The sequence below is a fragment of the Cyprinodon tularosa genome, unplaced genomic scaffold, assembly GCF_016077235.1.
Source record: "Cyprinodon tularosa strain WSP-4 unplaced genomic scaffold, ASM1607723v1 ctg625, whole genome shotgun sequence".
NCBI lineage: Eukaryota > Metazoa > Chordata > Actinopteri > Cyprinodontiformes > Cyprinodontidae > Cyprinodon > Cyprinodon tularosa.
The window spans coordinates 470,578-486,853 of record NW_024039369.1 but is presented as its reverse complement, the minus strand read 5'-3'; the positions used below and the strand labels follow the sequence as shown (position 1 = coordinate 486,853).

The 16,276-nt window shown below is 41.9% G+C and overlaps 1 protein-coding gene across 1 annotated transcript in view; it reads right to left on the bottom strand.

The window, feature by feature from the left end:
* Nucleotides 1-16,276, bottom strand: part of il15l (interleukin 15, like) — a 51,230-nt gene that overhangs the window by 17,363 nt on the left and 17,591 nt on the right. The window contains exons 2-3 of the mRNA XM_038307957.1: nt 16,094-16,141; nt 8,054-8,194 (exon numbers count right to left, since the gene is read on the bottom strand). Of these exons, the coding sequence (XP_038163885.1) occupies nt 8,054-8,194; nt 16,094-16,141 (189 nt within the window). The remainder of the gene's footprint in view (nt 1-8,053; nt 8,195-16,093; nt 16,142-16,276) is intronic.

Genomic DNA, 16,276 nt, shown 5'->3' with positions numbered 1-16,276 from the left:
TCTCTAACTTCCGGTTATCATCCACAGTCCAACGGCCAAACTGAGAGGATGAACCAACAGCTAGAATCAACCCTCCGTTGTCTGACATCTAACAATCCCACCGACTGGAGCCAGTACCTAACTTGGATAGAATACGCACACAATTCTCTCAAATCTGCTTCCACTGGCCAGTCACCGTTTCAGGTCAGTCTTGGTTACCAACCTCCACTTTTTCCCGCAGACGAGAGAGAGATTTCGGTCCACTCAGTCAACCAGCTCATCAGATGCTGCCAACGCATATGGAGAGAGACCATCACAACCCTCAATCGTTCCTCCGAGACTACCAAGCGTTTCGCCGACTCCAGAAGACGTCCCGCCCCTGAGTACTCCGTGGGCCAAGAGGTTTGGCTATCCACTCGAGATATTCCCCTCAAGGGAATGTCTCGTAAACTCTCTCCAAAATTCATTGGACCGTATAAGATTTCCCAGGTCATCAACCCATCAGCCATACGCCTTCAACTTCCCCCGTCTCTTCGTATTCATCCCACATTCCACGTCTCTCAAGTGAAACCAGTAGTCTCAAGTCCTCTGTGCCCACCTTCCGACTCCCCTCCACCCGCCCTGGAAGTCGATGGTCATCCTGCCTTCACCGTCCGCCGGATCGTGGACTCCCGTCGGCGAGGTCGCGGCTGGCAGTACCTCGTCGATTGGGAGGGCTACGGCCCGGAGGATCGCCAGTGGGTTCCTGGCTCTTACATCCTCGATCCATCACTGATCGAGGAGTACGAGCGTTCCTATCCATCGACATCTTCCGGACCGCCAAGGGGCGGTCATTGAGGGGGGGTACTGTTGGGAGCTGGAGAAGTACCACCTTCCTCCAGTAGAGTCCGCCATGGATCCTCCTGAGCCGAGCCTCCTGCACAGCTGAAGCTCATCCCATCATCAGAGGATCCACAGTATTTAAGCTGTCTTCAGACCTTGCCTCAACGCCGCAGTGTTTAATCCAGTTGGTTAGCACCTAAGCCTAGTATCTCTGAGAACCTTCGTTGACTTTTGAATCCAGACTGGATTCTAACTTTTGCCTCTGTTTTCCAGGAAACCTGTTTTTCTCCTGTGAAGCTCAGGAAGAGCTTAACCTGCCGAGCCTGCCCTCTGAGCCAAACCTGAAGTCTCTCTTTGGATTTCCATGCAGCTCTGGACCAAGAGCTGGAAACTCAAAGCCAAGGTCAGCTCTCTCTCAAGAAGTAAGACGCTGAAGCAGTTAACGGACTCTGCTGAACAAACTATCTCCGGACCCAGCAGTTTCCCTCTCAAGGCTTTAACCAAGAACCCTCAAGGTACAAATCTGAAACTGTCTGAATCAAACTCTTCTGAGCAAACGCTAACTGAACTGTCTCCCACGCAGACTCCAGTAAACCAGTTCCCCAGGCCTGAACCAGAACCAGTGATTTATACAGCGCTTGTGACAATAAACATTGTTAAACCTTTTACTTCTGTTTCCGTCTCCGTGGTGTTCTGCATAACTGGATCTCACTAGTGAACCCATCATGACAGAAGGTTCAACTCTGAGTCCATCATGACACCAAGATTTCAGCAATAATCAGTGGTTTCTAGCTGTAGTAGTGGAAGCTGTGACTAAACTCTGATCTCTCCTCCTTTTGTCCAAAAATGATTATTTCAGAAGAAAATCAATTTGCAGTTACAGGTTTCGAAGTACAGTGTGAGCTCACAGCTCACAATTTATGTTCGGCCCGACCCTCTCACCCTCTCATCACTAAAAACCACATCGGACACACTTTCAGCCTGATCGTGGGTCGTTAGTCGTGTAGTATACAAGGGGTCTCCCACGACCACGGGAGGAAACCAAACATGTTTGATTTTCTCCCGACCGTCTGCGGCAAATCGCTTCTTTTTATTCTTTCTCTCAGATGTAAACACAGCAGCGTGGCAGGGATGCAATGTGAAATGCAGTTCTTTCTGTCAATCTGACAGAAAGGGCTTCCAGCAAAAAATTGCACAAATTGCCAAGGCAGCACGTTTCACTATAGTGAGCTAAATATTCCCCATCTATTTGTTTGGCTTCCTCATGAGAGCGTCGGGCCGAACATAAATCGTGAGCTGTGAACTCACACTGTACGACTAAACCCAGCAATTAGTCGTACAGTGTGAGCAGAAGCGGCGTGCAATGACTGTAAAAATCGCACAGTGTGCGCCTGGCTTTAGGCAGAATTGTTTCAATTCAGACACATTTTTAACAGCATCTCAACTCCATTCAACACAGCTAGACTAAGGTACTTCAAAAGCTCTGTTTTCTAATTCAGTTTTTAATGTCAGACCTTAACATTTGATTTAGAAAATAAAAACACAATAAATCTGTGTTAATACGTTTTATTGCTCTGTAAAGATTTAATGAACTATCATCACTACTAAATAGAAGCAAATACGGTTTATTTTACAGCTTGTTTTTACAGCTTTAAGCTTTGAAATGAATTGCATCTGTTCATGTGTGATGCTCCAGGACTCCAGCAGAGTAAAATAGCTTAGTGAGAATGAGATCATTCTCAATGAGCTATTTTGTTTCTCCAGCTCTGAGTCAGAATTTCAGAATTTCTTCTAAAGTTGTTTTTGTCCTCCTGCAGGCTTCTCTTCATTGGCTTCCTGTTAAATCAAGAATAGAATTTAAAATCCTCCTGCTCACATATAAAGCCTTAAATGGCCAAGCTCCATCTTATATCAGAGATCTGATTGTTCCTTATGTTCCTAACAGAGCACTTCGCTCTCAATCTGCAGGTTTACTAGTGGTTCCTAGAATTTCTAAAAGTAGAATGGGAGGCAGATCTTTTAGTTATCAGGCTCCTCTCCTGTGGAACCAACTACCAGTTTTAGTCCGTGAGGCAGACACCCTGCCTACTTTTAAGGCTAGGCTTAAAACTTTCCTTTTTGATAACGCTTATAGTTAGGGTGGCTCAGGTTATCCTGAGCTATCTCTATAGTTATGCTGCTATAGGCTTAGACTTTTGGAGGACATAGGGACCCCCATTTCATCATTCTGCTTCATTCTCTCTCTGTTCTCCTAACTGCAGAATCTGTTAGTTCAATCTCTAACCTTCTGTTCTCTCTGCTTTTCCTCAGAGTAGCTTTGCCTAGTCTGTTCCTGTTTGGCTGTGACGTCATCCTGGAAAGAAACATCAGCTGTGCTGCTTCCATCAACACCTTTGTTTATAGATGTTGGAGATCGGCCTGTTTTCCAGTGTGGTCCTGTTTCTCTGACCGTGACTGGCTGGATGTGCTCTCTTCGTCCTCTGGCATGGGAGCTGCCTTGGAGCTTGTCTGCCTGGCTGTGTGTTTCCTGGACGGGGCCGCCTTTTACAGCTGCTTTCTGTATCTCTGCTTCTGTCTCCTTGAACCCCAGTCGGCCTCGGCAGATGGCCGCTCACACTGAGCCTGGTTCTGCTGGAGGTTTCTTCCTGTTAAAAGGGAGTTTTTCCTCTCCACTGTCGCTACAAGCATGCTTAGTGTGAGGGATTGTATTTGAGTCGATGCAATCAACTGGTTTTCCTTAGATAGAAAACTTTGTATCAATTTGACTGTATGATCTGGTTGAACTGTAAAGTGCCTTGAGATGACATGTGTTGTGAATTTGGCGCTATATAAATAAACTGAATTGAATTGAATTGAACCTTGTTTAAAATTGATGTGTGTGTATATATGAAGAACTGCATACTACTTGGATGTAAAATAATTGCTATCATGGCTTTGTCAAGCTGCTGCCTACCTTTGTGAAGCAGGAAAAAGACTAATACAAGTAGTATTAGTAGTAAAGTAGAACTTTTTATTGCCTACCTGGAATAGACTTTTGTGTGAATATGTGCAGCATAACAATTTGACGCTTTTTTACTTTTGGATTAAAAAAGCTTCATGTCTCTGCCAAGTTTTTATCCGTCTTAGATTATAGTGACCTTTTTTTATAAGAATGCTACTTCTTCATGTCTCCAAATGTTCATTAAGGTTCATCACAAACTGTAGAGCCATGACATGACGCATCACTGTGACCTGTACTCTCAGTGGGATGGCCTTCCCTCTCTAATAGAAGACAGTGTCATTGGTACACTTTTATTTACAGGCCCTTCTTGGATTACTGCCCTTACAGAAAAGCATGGCCTCTTATGCCCTGAGATGCAACGATCAGCTGTTGCTCACTGTTCACTGAGTTTTTTTTTTTTTACAAGGAAACAGGATTTGACTGAGTTTTTATCTTTAAATGCTTTTAAGTTAAAAGTGAAAGAATTTGAAGCAGCCTCAATGATCTGCAATTGTTTTGCTTGATACGATTTTTATTTATTTATTTTTTTTATGTACTTGTCATTTGTTTTAATGTATCTATGATTCTAGTGTAACTTTACTGCATCTTGTCCAGGACTCCCTTGAAAAAGAGGTTTTTAATCTCAATGGGATTTTTTTACTGGTTAAATAAAGGTTTAAAAAAAAAATAAAAAATTCTCCTTCAGACTGCATCCCCATCATAGGGTGAGCGTGAAGGTGGGTGAGATGGATCCTCCCGGCGTTCACTCCCACGGCCAACAAACTTTGGAACAGATATGACGCTGAATCTGCTGTGACTGCAAACCTCCTTTGTTCTTTTGATTTTTATTGATTTTTTTTTTTTTTTGCAAGTGGTAGACAGCCTCTGGGCGCATTGCTGCCCCCCTCAGGACACTGGCTTGTGACATTTCATGGGTATTACGCTGCCATGCATATTGCATAAGTTAGGCTGTTGTTGGATATAAGTTCTGGACTCGTTATGAATATGTATGTATACGCCCCAAATTTTAAAAATTCATAGAAATTTAAGCGTATGCAATTTTTTAGGAGATTCTGGGATGTCAGGCATATGTTGGCTAAATCGGTAAGGTGTGACAGGGCCCTGAAGTATCTGGCTTGTGTTTTCTGTTTTCTTCTCTAATCTAGGATTTGTTTGGTGGGCGAGGGTGAGCGGACCTGCAGTCCACATCTGATACTAATGAGGCTCATCATGAGGAGATTAGGAGAAATTGTTCACAGTCCATCCTCTCCCAAGTTCCAACCTTAATGCCATCTCTACCCCCCCCCCCACCCCCCCCCACCCCCCACCCCCCCCCCCCCCGCCGCGGTGTTCTTTAATTCTCTTGTTATTATTTCTGGCTCCCGCTGATAGTTATTATGGCACTTCTCTTCTCATTAAATGATAAGCTTGTGTGTTTTTTTGGTTTCCTCCAGAAGAGAAGACAAGTGTCCTGCATAATGACTGGCTAATTACACCATGACCAGCAGCATCCGATCCTCCTCCACCAAACCATGAAGCACTTGCCAACCCTAATAGCCCCTCTAGATCCGGCTCTCCCCCCGTGGACTCATAACATCTCTGACTGTAAGCAATCAGCCTCACCACCCTCTGCTTGGAAATCACATTTACTACTCGCCACTACTCTCATCATTCTAGTGGTTCTTTCCCAAATCCACGGTAATGTCCAGATTATCTTTCAGCATCCAAATTTTAAATTAAATGTTAAACCTTAGTGGTCTTTTAAGCCTTTCGCATTTGGGGTGAGAAAATCCCTTAAACTAAGAGGCAGATGTGTTGAGATAATTCAAGATCATCAATTAAAAGTTTAAGACTTCACTTCAGGAGCATGGCGGCACACTTTGTTCTAAACAGCTGCCATCTTTATAAGGAAAATCTGCCTTTATTATGGGGCGCCGTTTGTAAAGTTAAGCCGTCAAAAATTGCGAGCAATATTTATGGTGTTTTAAAAGAAAAATGAGGGGTTTATTTTTTTTCATGTCATTTTTTTCACTGTCATTCATTCATTTATGACAATCTAATTTTGTTAAATAAATATTTAGTTTGGAGCTAAATATTTAGTTTGCAAATTAAATGTTTTGTTTGTTAAATAAATAAATATCTCCAAACTTGTTAGGAATCCAGTTTGTGTGGGTTGTTTGTGTGTTTTTCTCTCTTCACCACCAGGTGGTGCCCTGTCCTCGTTGGGCCTCCCTGCACACCTGCGGCTTGTTGGTTCATTACTGGGGGAGTATTTGAGCAGTGGGCTGTCACTACCTCGACACCAGAGTGGTTGCCAGTATTGGGTACTCTAGTCAAGCTGAGATTAGCAGAGTCTAACCTAAGCTTTGTTCCTCTGAGACTTATCTAGTTTTTTGTCTTAGCTCTTCGGCAGGAAGCCTTCCTGAGTACTGGATACCTGGACCTTCTCCCCCTGGAAGGATTAACTGAGAAACTCACTGAGCAGGGGAAAACCTCCACATGATGTGTTCAAGTCCTCTTCGGAAATCCAAGTGACAGTCCGCTCCTTTACTCATCTGGGTCTAACGCTTGTCTATCTGTCCGCCCTCCAACGAGTTCCCCTTCTCCGGATTAACCCCCACAAGCTGGATTCAAGGATTAACAAGAGCCCCCTCAAGCGTGAGTCCCCCTCCAGTAATATTCCAGCCTCAGTCAAATTTCCAACGGCCCCTGAACTGATCACTGTGATCTCGCCTTCAGACTTTCCAGTTCCGGTTCTCCAGTCCACTGAGTTCCAGATCCAACTTCTGCTATTCATCTACATTTAATAAACCTGTTAAACTGTTTTCCTCTGTCTCTGAGTGGTTCTGTGCATGTGGGTCAGATCGATTAAACCAATCATGACAAAACTAAACATTGAATATGCAAATAAAATATTTAGTTTGTTAAATATTAATTTTTTTAAATAAATATTTAGCTCCAAATTAAATATTTATTTAAGAAACTAAATATGTACTTTGCACCAAGCTAATTATATATTTAGCTAAATATTAAGCTAGCTTGGTGCTAGCTAATGAATGCGAATTGGAGGGCTTCTTGCCTTCATCCAAGCTGAAAGAAAAACTGTTGTTGCCATGGTAACACAGGGATGCCCCATGTTTATGGCTGTAGCTCTGTGGCTCGGCTTAACATAACATTAAACATTTGCCTAATTCTGAAAACAAATGTATATGGCCAAATAAATCTATTTCAAAGAGGACCTTCTATTTTAGAATTAATTATGTTTTGTCATATACTAACTTGTGATTTTCTGTCAGTGTGACGAAGATGCCATAGGAGTGGTATAGAGATTCCCAGAGTCTTACTTTGGTAGATAATTACCGCTTTCTGGCAAGTGAATTTGCATTTTCACTAAATATTTAGCTGGCACCAAGCTAGATAAATATTTAGTTTGTTAAATAAAGATTTAAAGAGGAGCTAAATGTTTATTTAAAAACTAAATATTTAGTTTTGGAGCTAAATATTTATTTAAGAACTAAATATTTCATTTGCAAAATAAATATTTAGCTTCTAGTTAAATATTTATTTAAAAAACAAAATATTTAGTTTGTAGCTAAATATTTATTTAACACACTAAATATTTATTTTGCAAACTAAATAGTTAGCTACAAACTTAAGCATTTATTTAACAAAGCAAGATTTTTATAAATGAATGAAACACATAGTGAAAAAAATGACTTGGGAAAAAAATAACCCCTTTATTTTTCTCTTAAAACACTCTAAATATCATAATAACCATGCTCCTGATTTTTTCGATTGCTTGACTTTACAAAGAGCACCCCATACTTTATTTAGTAATATGTAGCATAATAAAAAAGTATGCTATAACTATGGTACGTTATTTATAATACTAAATACACAATTTAAGTTTAATAGTATAATAGTTATACTTCGCGCAAATATTCTGCACTCGCTGAGTTAATTAAATCATCTATCTGCTGCACTTAATGGCTGCGGAGAAATCTATGTAATCATTTGAATCAGGTGTGCTGAAACAGTGAGTCACCTAAATATACTGCACTATTTTAATCTTTAACCTGCTAAAACTGGCTAATCTAGAATTAGTAGCAGCAGATTACTTTCAACCAAAGTTCAGCTCGCAGCTAAGAAGATGTAAGATCACAATGACTAAGTGATTATTAAGGGAAGAATCTGTAGATTCCCTGGAGACCCTGGATATTTTCCCACCTGTTGAATTGATGGACTCTGTCCAGCAGGACATCTGCTGCTCACCTTATTGTGCTGTAGGAGCAGGAACGACATCCTTTTTAGGATACTCTTTGTTCGATTATTGTCCAGGCCATAGATCACCAACTCATTCGATATGACGCTCAGCTCATCTCTGAAGCATGTAAAGGTAGCACGAGGACATTGCTGCAGGGACAAGACAAAAAATGACATAAGACAGAAACCAGAGCAATCAAACGGCTGGCAGCAAAAAAATTTTCCCCTACAGTCTGCTTTCACAGAAAAACACCTGTCAACTTCTGATATAGGATATTTGCAGATGATACTTCAAATCTCTGAGGTTTAATCTCAATTATCGCTGCAAATGGAGACAAAGTTTCAGTGGGTGATGTCCGCAGATGGGATCAACTCATTCTACCCTCAGTTCAGCCTGTTTGGTCCACTCTCTTCTGTTTGGCCTTTCCCAGACGTCACTCTCTCTCTATATATATATCTATATATGGATATAGATATATATATAGATATATATCTATATCTATATCTATATATCCATATATATATATATATATATATATATATATATATATATATATATATATATATATATATATATATATATATATATATATATATATATATATATATATATATATATAAGCTTCAAATGGTCCAGAATTCAGCAGCTCAATTAATTACTAAAAGCCTCTCATTTCATTACATCACACCAGTCCTACATAAGCTTTAACAGTTTTCTGTCACCTTAGGAATCCAGTTGGAAATCCTCCTGTTTGCTTTTAAGATCATCTAACATCTTGTCCCCCTGAGGGAAATGTAAGTATTCTAACTGACTCAGAAATGGGCGTGGCCAAACACATCAACAGGGGCCCCTAAAGTGAGATGGTGAAAACTGTCAGTCTCAGAGATTTGAAATCTCATACATAGCTTGATCTCTCCAAATCATGAAGAACAGGCTCTGAAACACACAGGAAATCGGCCATATTAGGTCAAAGGTCAATTTTTCATTTTTGTTCTTGTTGAACTTTAATAATTTCCACCTAGGGATTTTAAGCTACCAGATTTAAACTTGGTCAGTATGCAAGTAAAGCATGTTTTAAAGTTATGAAAAATTTTAGTTTGAGTATTATGAAGCGACATGTCCAGAAATTAGCTTTAATTGAACTTTATTGATCTCAAATTGGAGAAATTTACCTCAGTATTTTACTCATCCCCTTGGGGAGCAGTGGGCGGCCATCGTGGGGCGCCCAGGATGCAAATCTGGGGTTAAGGGTCTTTGCTCAGAGAGCCACAGTGGCAATCTGTGGAGTTGGGGCTCGACCTCACAACCTCAGGATTCCAAGCTCTATGCCCTAACCACTAGGCCACCACTTCCTCCCATAGCTTCTCATAGCTTATTTTTCAACCAATGTAAAATGCAATAACTTTTACAAAAAAAATCTGAATTGAACCAAGTTTGGTAGTATTAATCCATTTGGGCGCCTGACGATACTGGCTGGTCAAATGATGACATCATCAAACCCCGCCCCCTGAGGGAAGAAAGTCACTTCTTTCACTTGGCAAGATCCCTTTCTGTAATTTTTAACCCCATCATCTTGTAACTATGTCAGTAGGTCAAAACATGTTGGTTTAACTATACGTAAGGGACAAGTAAACTGGCATTGCTTAGGCAGCATGACGAAGTGAGGCGTTTCACCAAGACCATACGTTTGGTTCTCATTTCTAAATAGACCTTAAACAATATGACGGATACTAGTCCTACCCCACACAGAAATCCAACCCAATATTTGGTGAGCGTGACTTATTTGCTCTAAAACCCTCTACTATAGTTGTTTTAGTGTTTCTTTAGAAACACCAAAACAACCAGGCCCAAGCCGTAATTATAGGATTATGAAACTTGGCACCCACCTGTATGCCTCCAGGTTCTACAAGAAAGTGTGATGGAGCTATAGGCCAAACCCCACAGGGATTCAACCATTTTGGATCAAAGGCACCACTTACCCTGATTTGCTCATGTTGTATCTGAGTGAACTACTCTTACAGCTTTAAACTTAGAGGCTTCAAATGCATTGGGTATCAAAAGTTATCAAAAGAGTTTTCTACATCACAGAATGTGGGTGTGGTCAATCACCCAGATATAAACTTCCATAATAAAACAATCAGCCCCATACAATGCTTTGACTCTGAATTATTAAATCTGTTAAGGATGTACAAACTACTAAGACTATTAGACCTACAGTATATTAATTTCAGTGCTTCCCACTATCAGTTAGACCTGAAGAAGCCTCTTGGATGAGAGATGAAACGTCTCCTAAAAATCTTCACATCCAGACCCTAGGCTGAACTTTTTCAAGCTTGACCATGACCTGGATGACTGAGAATCCTCACAGATAAATGACCAAGACCTACAAAAACATCTATTGGAGCCATTGCACACACTCCACAGGAATCAGCCATTTTTAAATCAAATCTATCACTATCTGTTTCAGACTCAGACAGATTTATTTTGTCATTTTGTATACACAAGTGTAAACATAAAGAAATTTCGTTTTAAAGTGCAGCCTTGAAAACAGTAATAAATACATAAAAAATAGAAATATAAACATATGACTTTATATTTACAGTTATAACATTTTATAACATAACCCATTTTACACAACATTCAGTAGTCTAATGGAAGTGGGGAAGAAATTGTTATGGAATCTGCAGGTCCTGCATCGGATGCTTCGAAGCCTCTTCCCAGAGGGCAGCAGGGAGAACAGTCCATGGTGGGGGTGTGAGGGGTCATTGATGATGTTATCGACACGCAGCGCTGGGATGAAATGACTTTAATGGAGGGAAGACGAGCCCCAATGTTCTTCTCTGCTGTTCTTACTCCTCTCCTCATTTTCTGCCAGTCTGAGGCGCTGCAGCCTCCACACCACACAGTGAGACAGCTGGTCAGAACGCTCTCTATGCTGCTTCTGTAGAAGGTGGTCAGGATGGGTGGGGCAGGTGGGCTCTCCTCATCCTCTGCAGGAAGAACATGCGCTTCTGTGCCCTTTTGATCAGTGAGGTGGTGTTTACATTCCAGGTGAGGGTGTCTGTAATGTGCATCCCCAGGAATTTGGTGCTGTTGACCACCTCTACAGCGGAGCTGTTGATGAGCAGTGGAGCGTGGTTAGGACGGTTCTTCCTGAAGTCCAAGATCATCTCCTTCATCTTCTCCACGTTCAGGGTCAGGCTGTTATCTTTGCACCAGTCTACCAGCTGCTCCACCTCCTCTCTGTAATTCTGGTCGTTGTCGTCTCTGATGAGGCCCATCACCATGGAGTCGTCTGCAAACTTCCCAATGTGATTGGTGGTGAACCTGGGGACACAGTCAAGCATCAGGGTGAACAGCAGGGAGCTCAGGACGCAGCCCTGAGGGGAGCCTGTGCTCAGGATGATGACATCAGAGGTGTTCTGTCCAACCCGGACTGACTGAGGTCTGTTTGTGTGGAAGTCTAGCAGCCAATTTTTTAGGGGTTGTATTGAATCTCAGCTGTTTCAGTTTGCCCATCATATGCTGTGGGATGATGATGTTGAAAGCTGAACTGAAGTCCAGGAACAGCATCCGGACATGGGTGTTCTTCTCCTACAGGTGTGCCAGGCTCAGGTGGAGAGCAGCAGAGATGGCGCCCTCAGTGGAGCGGTTCTGTCGGAGTCAATGGAGTCAGTCGGAATTCATTGAGTGAGGTGACCTGAGGCTTCTTTGGGACCGGAATAATGGTCGCAGACTTGAAGCATGCTGGCACTATGGGTCAGTCCAGCGAGGTGTTAAAGATGTCTATGAGGACACCAGCCAGCTGATCTGCACACTCCTTATACACCCGCCCTGGGGGCCTTCCTCTGATTGACTCTCCTCAGAGTTTTCCTCACTTAAGCTACGTCAAGGTTTAGTTCCTCCCCTCCCTGGTGTGGAACAGCTTTCACTGCTAGAGGCTGTTTAGTGCCTCAAACCTTCCAAAGAAGTTGTTCAGTTCATTTAGAAAGTCAGTGTTTGCTGCATCTACCAGGGGGGAGGATGTGTTGTAGTCCGTGATCATCTGAATGTCTTTCCACATCCTCCTGGTGTTGCTGTCATCGTGAAAAAGATCCTGGATTTTCTGGCTGTGGTTCTGCTTTGCTGATCTGATGGCACAGTTTAAGTTGGCATGCGCTGTTCTTAGTGTATCACCAGGCTTGAAAGCTGAGTTCCATGCTTTTAGAGATTTCCGAACCTCTCCATTTATCCAGGGTGGTTGGTTGGCCCGGGTGGTTATGTTCCTTTTTATGCTGACATCTTCAATGCATTTGTTGATGTAGGCTGACACAGTCATGGCATACTCATCAATATTCAATAAGTTGTCAGATGTTGCTGCAGCCTTGAAGATGTTTCAGTCAGAGCATTCAAAACAGTCTTGGAATGTCTCCATGGCACCCTCAGACCACACTTGGATCTCTTTAACTGTCGGTTTAGCCCTGATCAGCCAGGGCTTATATGCAGGGATAAGCATGGCCGAGAGATGATCTGATGACCCGATAATGAACCAATAAAGTTCAAAGAAAAACTTTTAAAATCTCATGCGTTATCAGCGAACTCTACTACTACTACTAACTGACTGAGAAAGAGTTATGGCATTATTCATCCAAATGTATTCAAAGATTTTGCTGTGACACAGGATGTGGGTGTGTCTACAAATTCGGACTTATCAAAAGATAAGGGTAAAGCAGCCCCAAGCAATGCTTTTACTGAAGATTATTAAAATTTGGCAAACATGTATAACCCACCGAAACACACAAAAAAGTCCCTTGGAGCCATGGTCCAAACTCCACAGGAAGTCGTATCATATCTAAGTGAAATCCTTCCAGAGCTGTTGAGTTACAGGCTCTACTACAGACTTTACTACAGACTTTTTGTTCACTAAGGCTGCAGGGAAGTGCAGTTTGTAGTGCAGTTGCCTTGCAACAAGAAGGTTCTGGATTCAACTCCCAGCCCGAGGTTTTTCTGCATGGAGTTTGCATGCTTCTCTAAATTGTCCTTAGGGGTGAGTGTGTGTAAGGTTGTATGTCTCTGTGTTGCCCTGTGACAGACTGCCAACCTGTCCAGGGTGTACACCATCTTATGCCAATAGACTGCTGGAGAACGGCTCTGGCCCCACGCCTTCCTAACAGAATAAGTGGAAGAAGATGGATATTCACTAACTATGAGTAACAGACTCAAAAATACAACATTATGTTGATTGTATTTATGTTTGTTCTTCAGAGGTATATACTTTTAACAATAATGCCCTGTATTGTATGAAAAGATGCTCCATAGGTGTGGTTAATAAAAAAAAGACAAAGATTGTGTCCTGGGTGGAGGTGCAAAACTAATACATTTTGCACTATTCCGTAAAAGTAAAAAAAATATCCACTGGACTTGGTTTCCAAGATTTGAAGACGTTTCGCCACCTCTCCAGGAAGCTGTCTCAATTCAAATGTCTGGATCCGCAGTGAGTTCAAGTCTTATATAGACAAAGCCTTTTATTTCCTGGAAACATGCAAATGGTAACCGATGAATGGGTTATTCGGTTCCATTGTTAGCCTGTAATATCTGAAACCTATTCTGAAGGTCGGTCATTAAAGGGGGGGGGTTCGTTAAAAGGGGGGGATTGTCTCCTGTAATACCTGAAACCTGTCTATGATTGTTAAGGGTCGGTCGTTAAGGAGGTATTGTTCACCGGGTGAAGAGGGTAGGTGCTTTGTTCCTCTGTGACGGGGTGGGGGGGGTGGTGATATCTGGAAGGGATCGGCTCTATAACTGAATTGTACGTTTTTGGAAGCTGAAATCTGAGTCCACCACCTCTGTTTAAAGTTGTTTTTTCTCTCTTAACATAGATGGCTTCCTTCACGCCCCTCTCAAACCACCTATATCTTTATCCAGAATGTGAACATTCTGGTCCTCAAAAGAATGTCCTTTGTCCACAAGGTGTAGGTGTACTGCGGAGTATTGTCCCGAGGAGGCCGCTCTTCTGTGTTGGGCCATGCGTCTGTGGAGAGGTTGTTTGGTTTCTCCAATACAAAGATCAGAGCATTCCTCGTTGCACTGAACAGCATTCACCACTCCGCTCATATTTGGTCTGGGGGTTTTATCTTTAGGATGCACTAGCCTCTGTTTAAGGGATTGTGATGTTTTTGCGTTGAATTTTCTCGTCACTATCTTCTGTTAAGTGTCTTTTGGATTTCCTTGCTGATTTGATAAATGCCCAGTTTGGATATTCACAGTTTTGGAGAGCATCTTTGATGTGTTTCTGTTCTTTGTGCTTCCCTTCTGTTTTAGTAGGGACATGTTCTCCCCGGTCTGATGACTGAAAGTTTGTGTTCTAGTGGGTGTTGTGAGTCAAAAAGAAGATTCTGGTCTGTGTGAGTAGGTTTCCAATGTTTTTTTTTATAATGTTTAGGCTTCCATCTCCTTTCATGCTCACCAGACAGTCCAGAAAGGGTAGTTTGTTGTCCTTGGCATCCTCTTTGGTGAATTTGATGTTATGGTCAGCAGAGTTGATGTGTCTTGTGAAAGCTTCCACTTCCTTTAGCTGGATTTTGACGAATGTATCATCCACGTATCTAAACCAGTGGCTTGGTGGTGTTCCATTGAAAGTGTCCAAAGCTCTCTTTGCCATTTCTTCCATGTAAAGATTGGCTACAATTGGTAACACTGGAGATCCCATTGCAAAACCATGCTTCTGTCTGTAAAAATTACCTCTCAATTTGAAATAGGTTGTGGAAAGACAAAGGCCCAGTAGTGTGCAGATCTGGTCCGGAGTGAATTTAGTCCTGTTGTTTAAGTCACTATCTTGTTCAAGACGTGTCCTGACTGTTTCCACTGCCTCCGTTATAGGTATGCATGTGAAAAGTGAAGTAACATCAAAAGATACCAGGGTTTCTCCTGGTGCCATCCTTAAATGTTTGACTTTGTTGGCAAAGTCTTTGGAGTTTTCTATGTGATGTGGTGTGTTTCCCACCAAGGGGGCTAAGATATTAGAAAGCTGTTTAGCAATGTTGTATGTTACTGAGTTAATGCTGCTGACAATGGGCCTGAGTGGTGCTCCTTCCTTGTGAATTTTTGGGAGTCCATATAAGCATGGAATTTCCTCCCCTGGATATAATCTGAAATAGACTTTACTGTCAGCATTATGCACTATGGCTGCCAAGAATGATCACCAAGGAGACAGAATAAAAAGGGGTTCAATCAAACCAGTTAGACTCACCATGATGGCATATGTTCATCATCCAAGGTATGCAAGTAAACATCAAACACCAAGGAGGATATCTATCAATGGCAAAACAACTTATGGGGGGGACTTCTGAGGAAGACCAAAATGAAGAGAGTTACAGTAAACACTGTAGGAGGTGATGAGGCTATGACAAGAATAGAGGCAGAGTGCGGGGAAAGAGGGACGAAGATAATAAATTTTTCAAAAGTGAAAATAGGCAGAACAGATAATGTTACTGCTGTAGGAGCTGAATGACAGTGCCCCCCAAGTTTAAGTTGTGTACATGATCATCATGCTCAGCTGCTTTAGATTTAGCTTTCATTATAGCAGCCGTCATGGCTGGTGGATAACTAAGTTTTCCTTCTCATCATAGTTTTCTATACCATCCTACATGTATTCCTGCAGCAAAAGCTCAGACAGACTTGATGAATTCCTTCTTGTGTCTACTGCACTTTTTCTGTTTACCACAGCCAACAAATCCCAGTAAAACTTGGCCTCGTAATTTCCCTAGATAGTACTGTAGGAAATTTTGAGCTGCTTACTCCTATATAACCCCATTAATAGTGAACTGACAAGGCTGGAAAATCACCCAGGCAGTGATGAAGAAATGAAAAGCTGTACTGTAATGTTTATTTTGCACTAAAATAGCTGAGCTGCTTGTTCTATGGAAATCTGCCTAACAAGATAACAGAATTTTCACCTCGGATTGAACTCTTGTTGTAGCATGCAGAAAATTTACTTGGTAACCACCTCATCTGCTGAAATCCGGTCTAACTGATTACTCTCAGTGATGAAAAAGAAGTTGGCTGCTCACCTCATAGCTGGTACGATTTGGTGTGTAGAGCTTAAGGTCCTCCAATTTCTGGGGAAAAACACAATATAATATATGTAAAATGAGCAGTTTTCAAAATACCATACACCATAAAAACAGAGGAACTTTATAGCATCATCCTCCTTGAAGTGAACTTCGAAGAGAAAAGTTAGTGTTCGTGCCTAC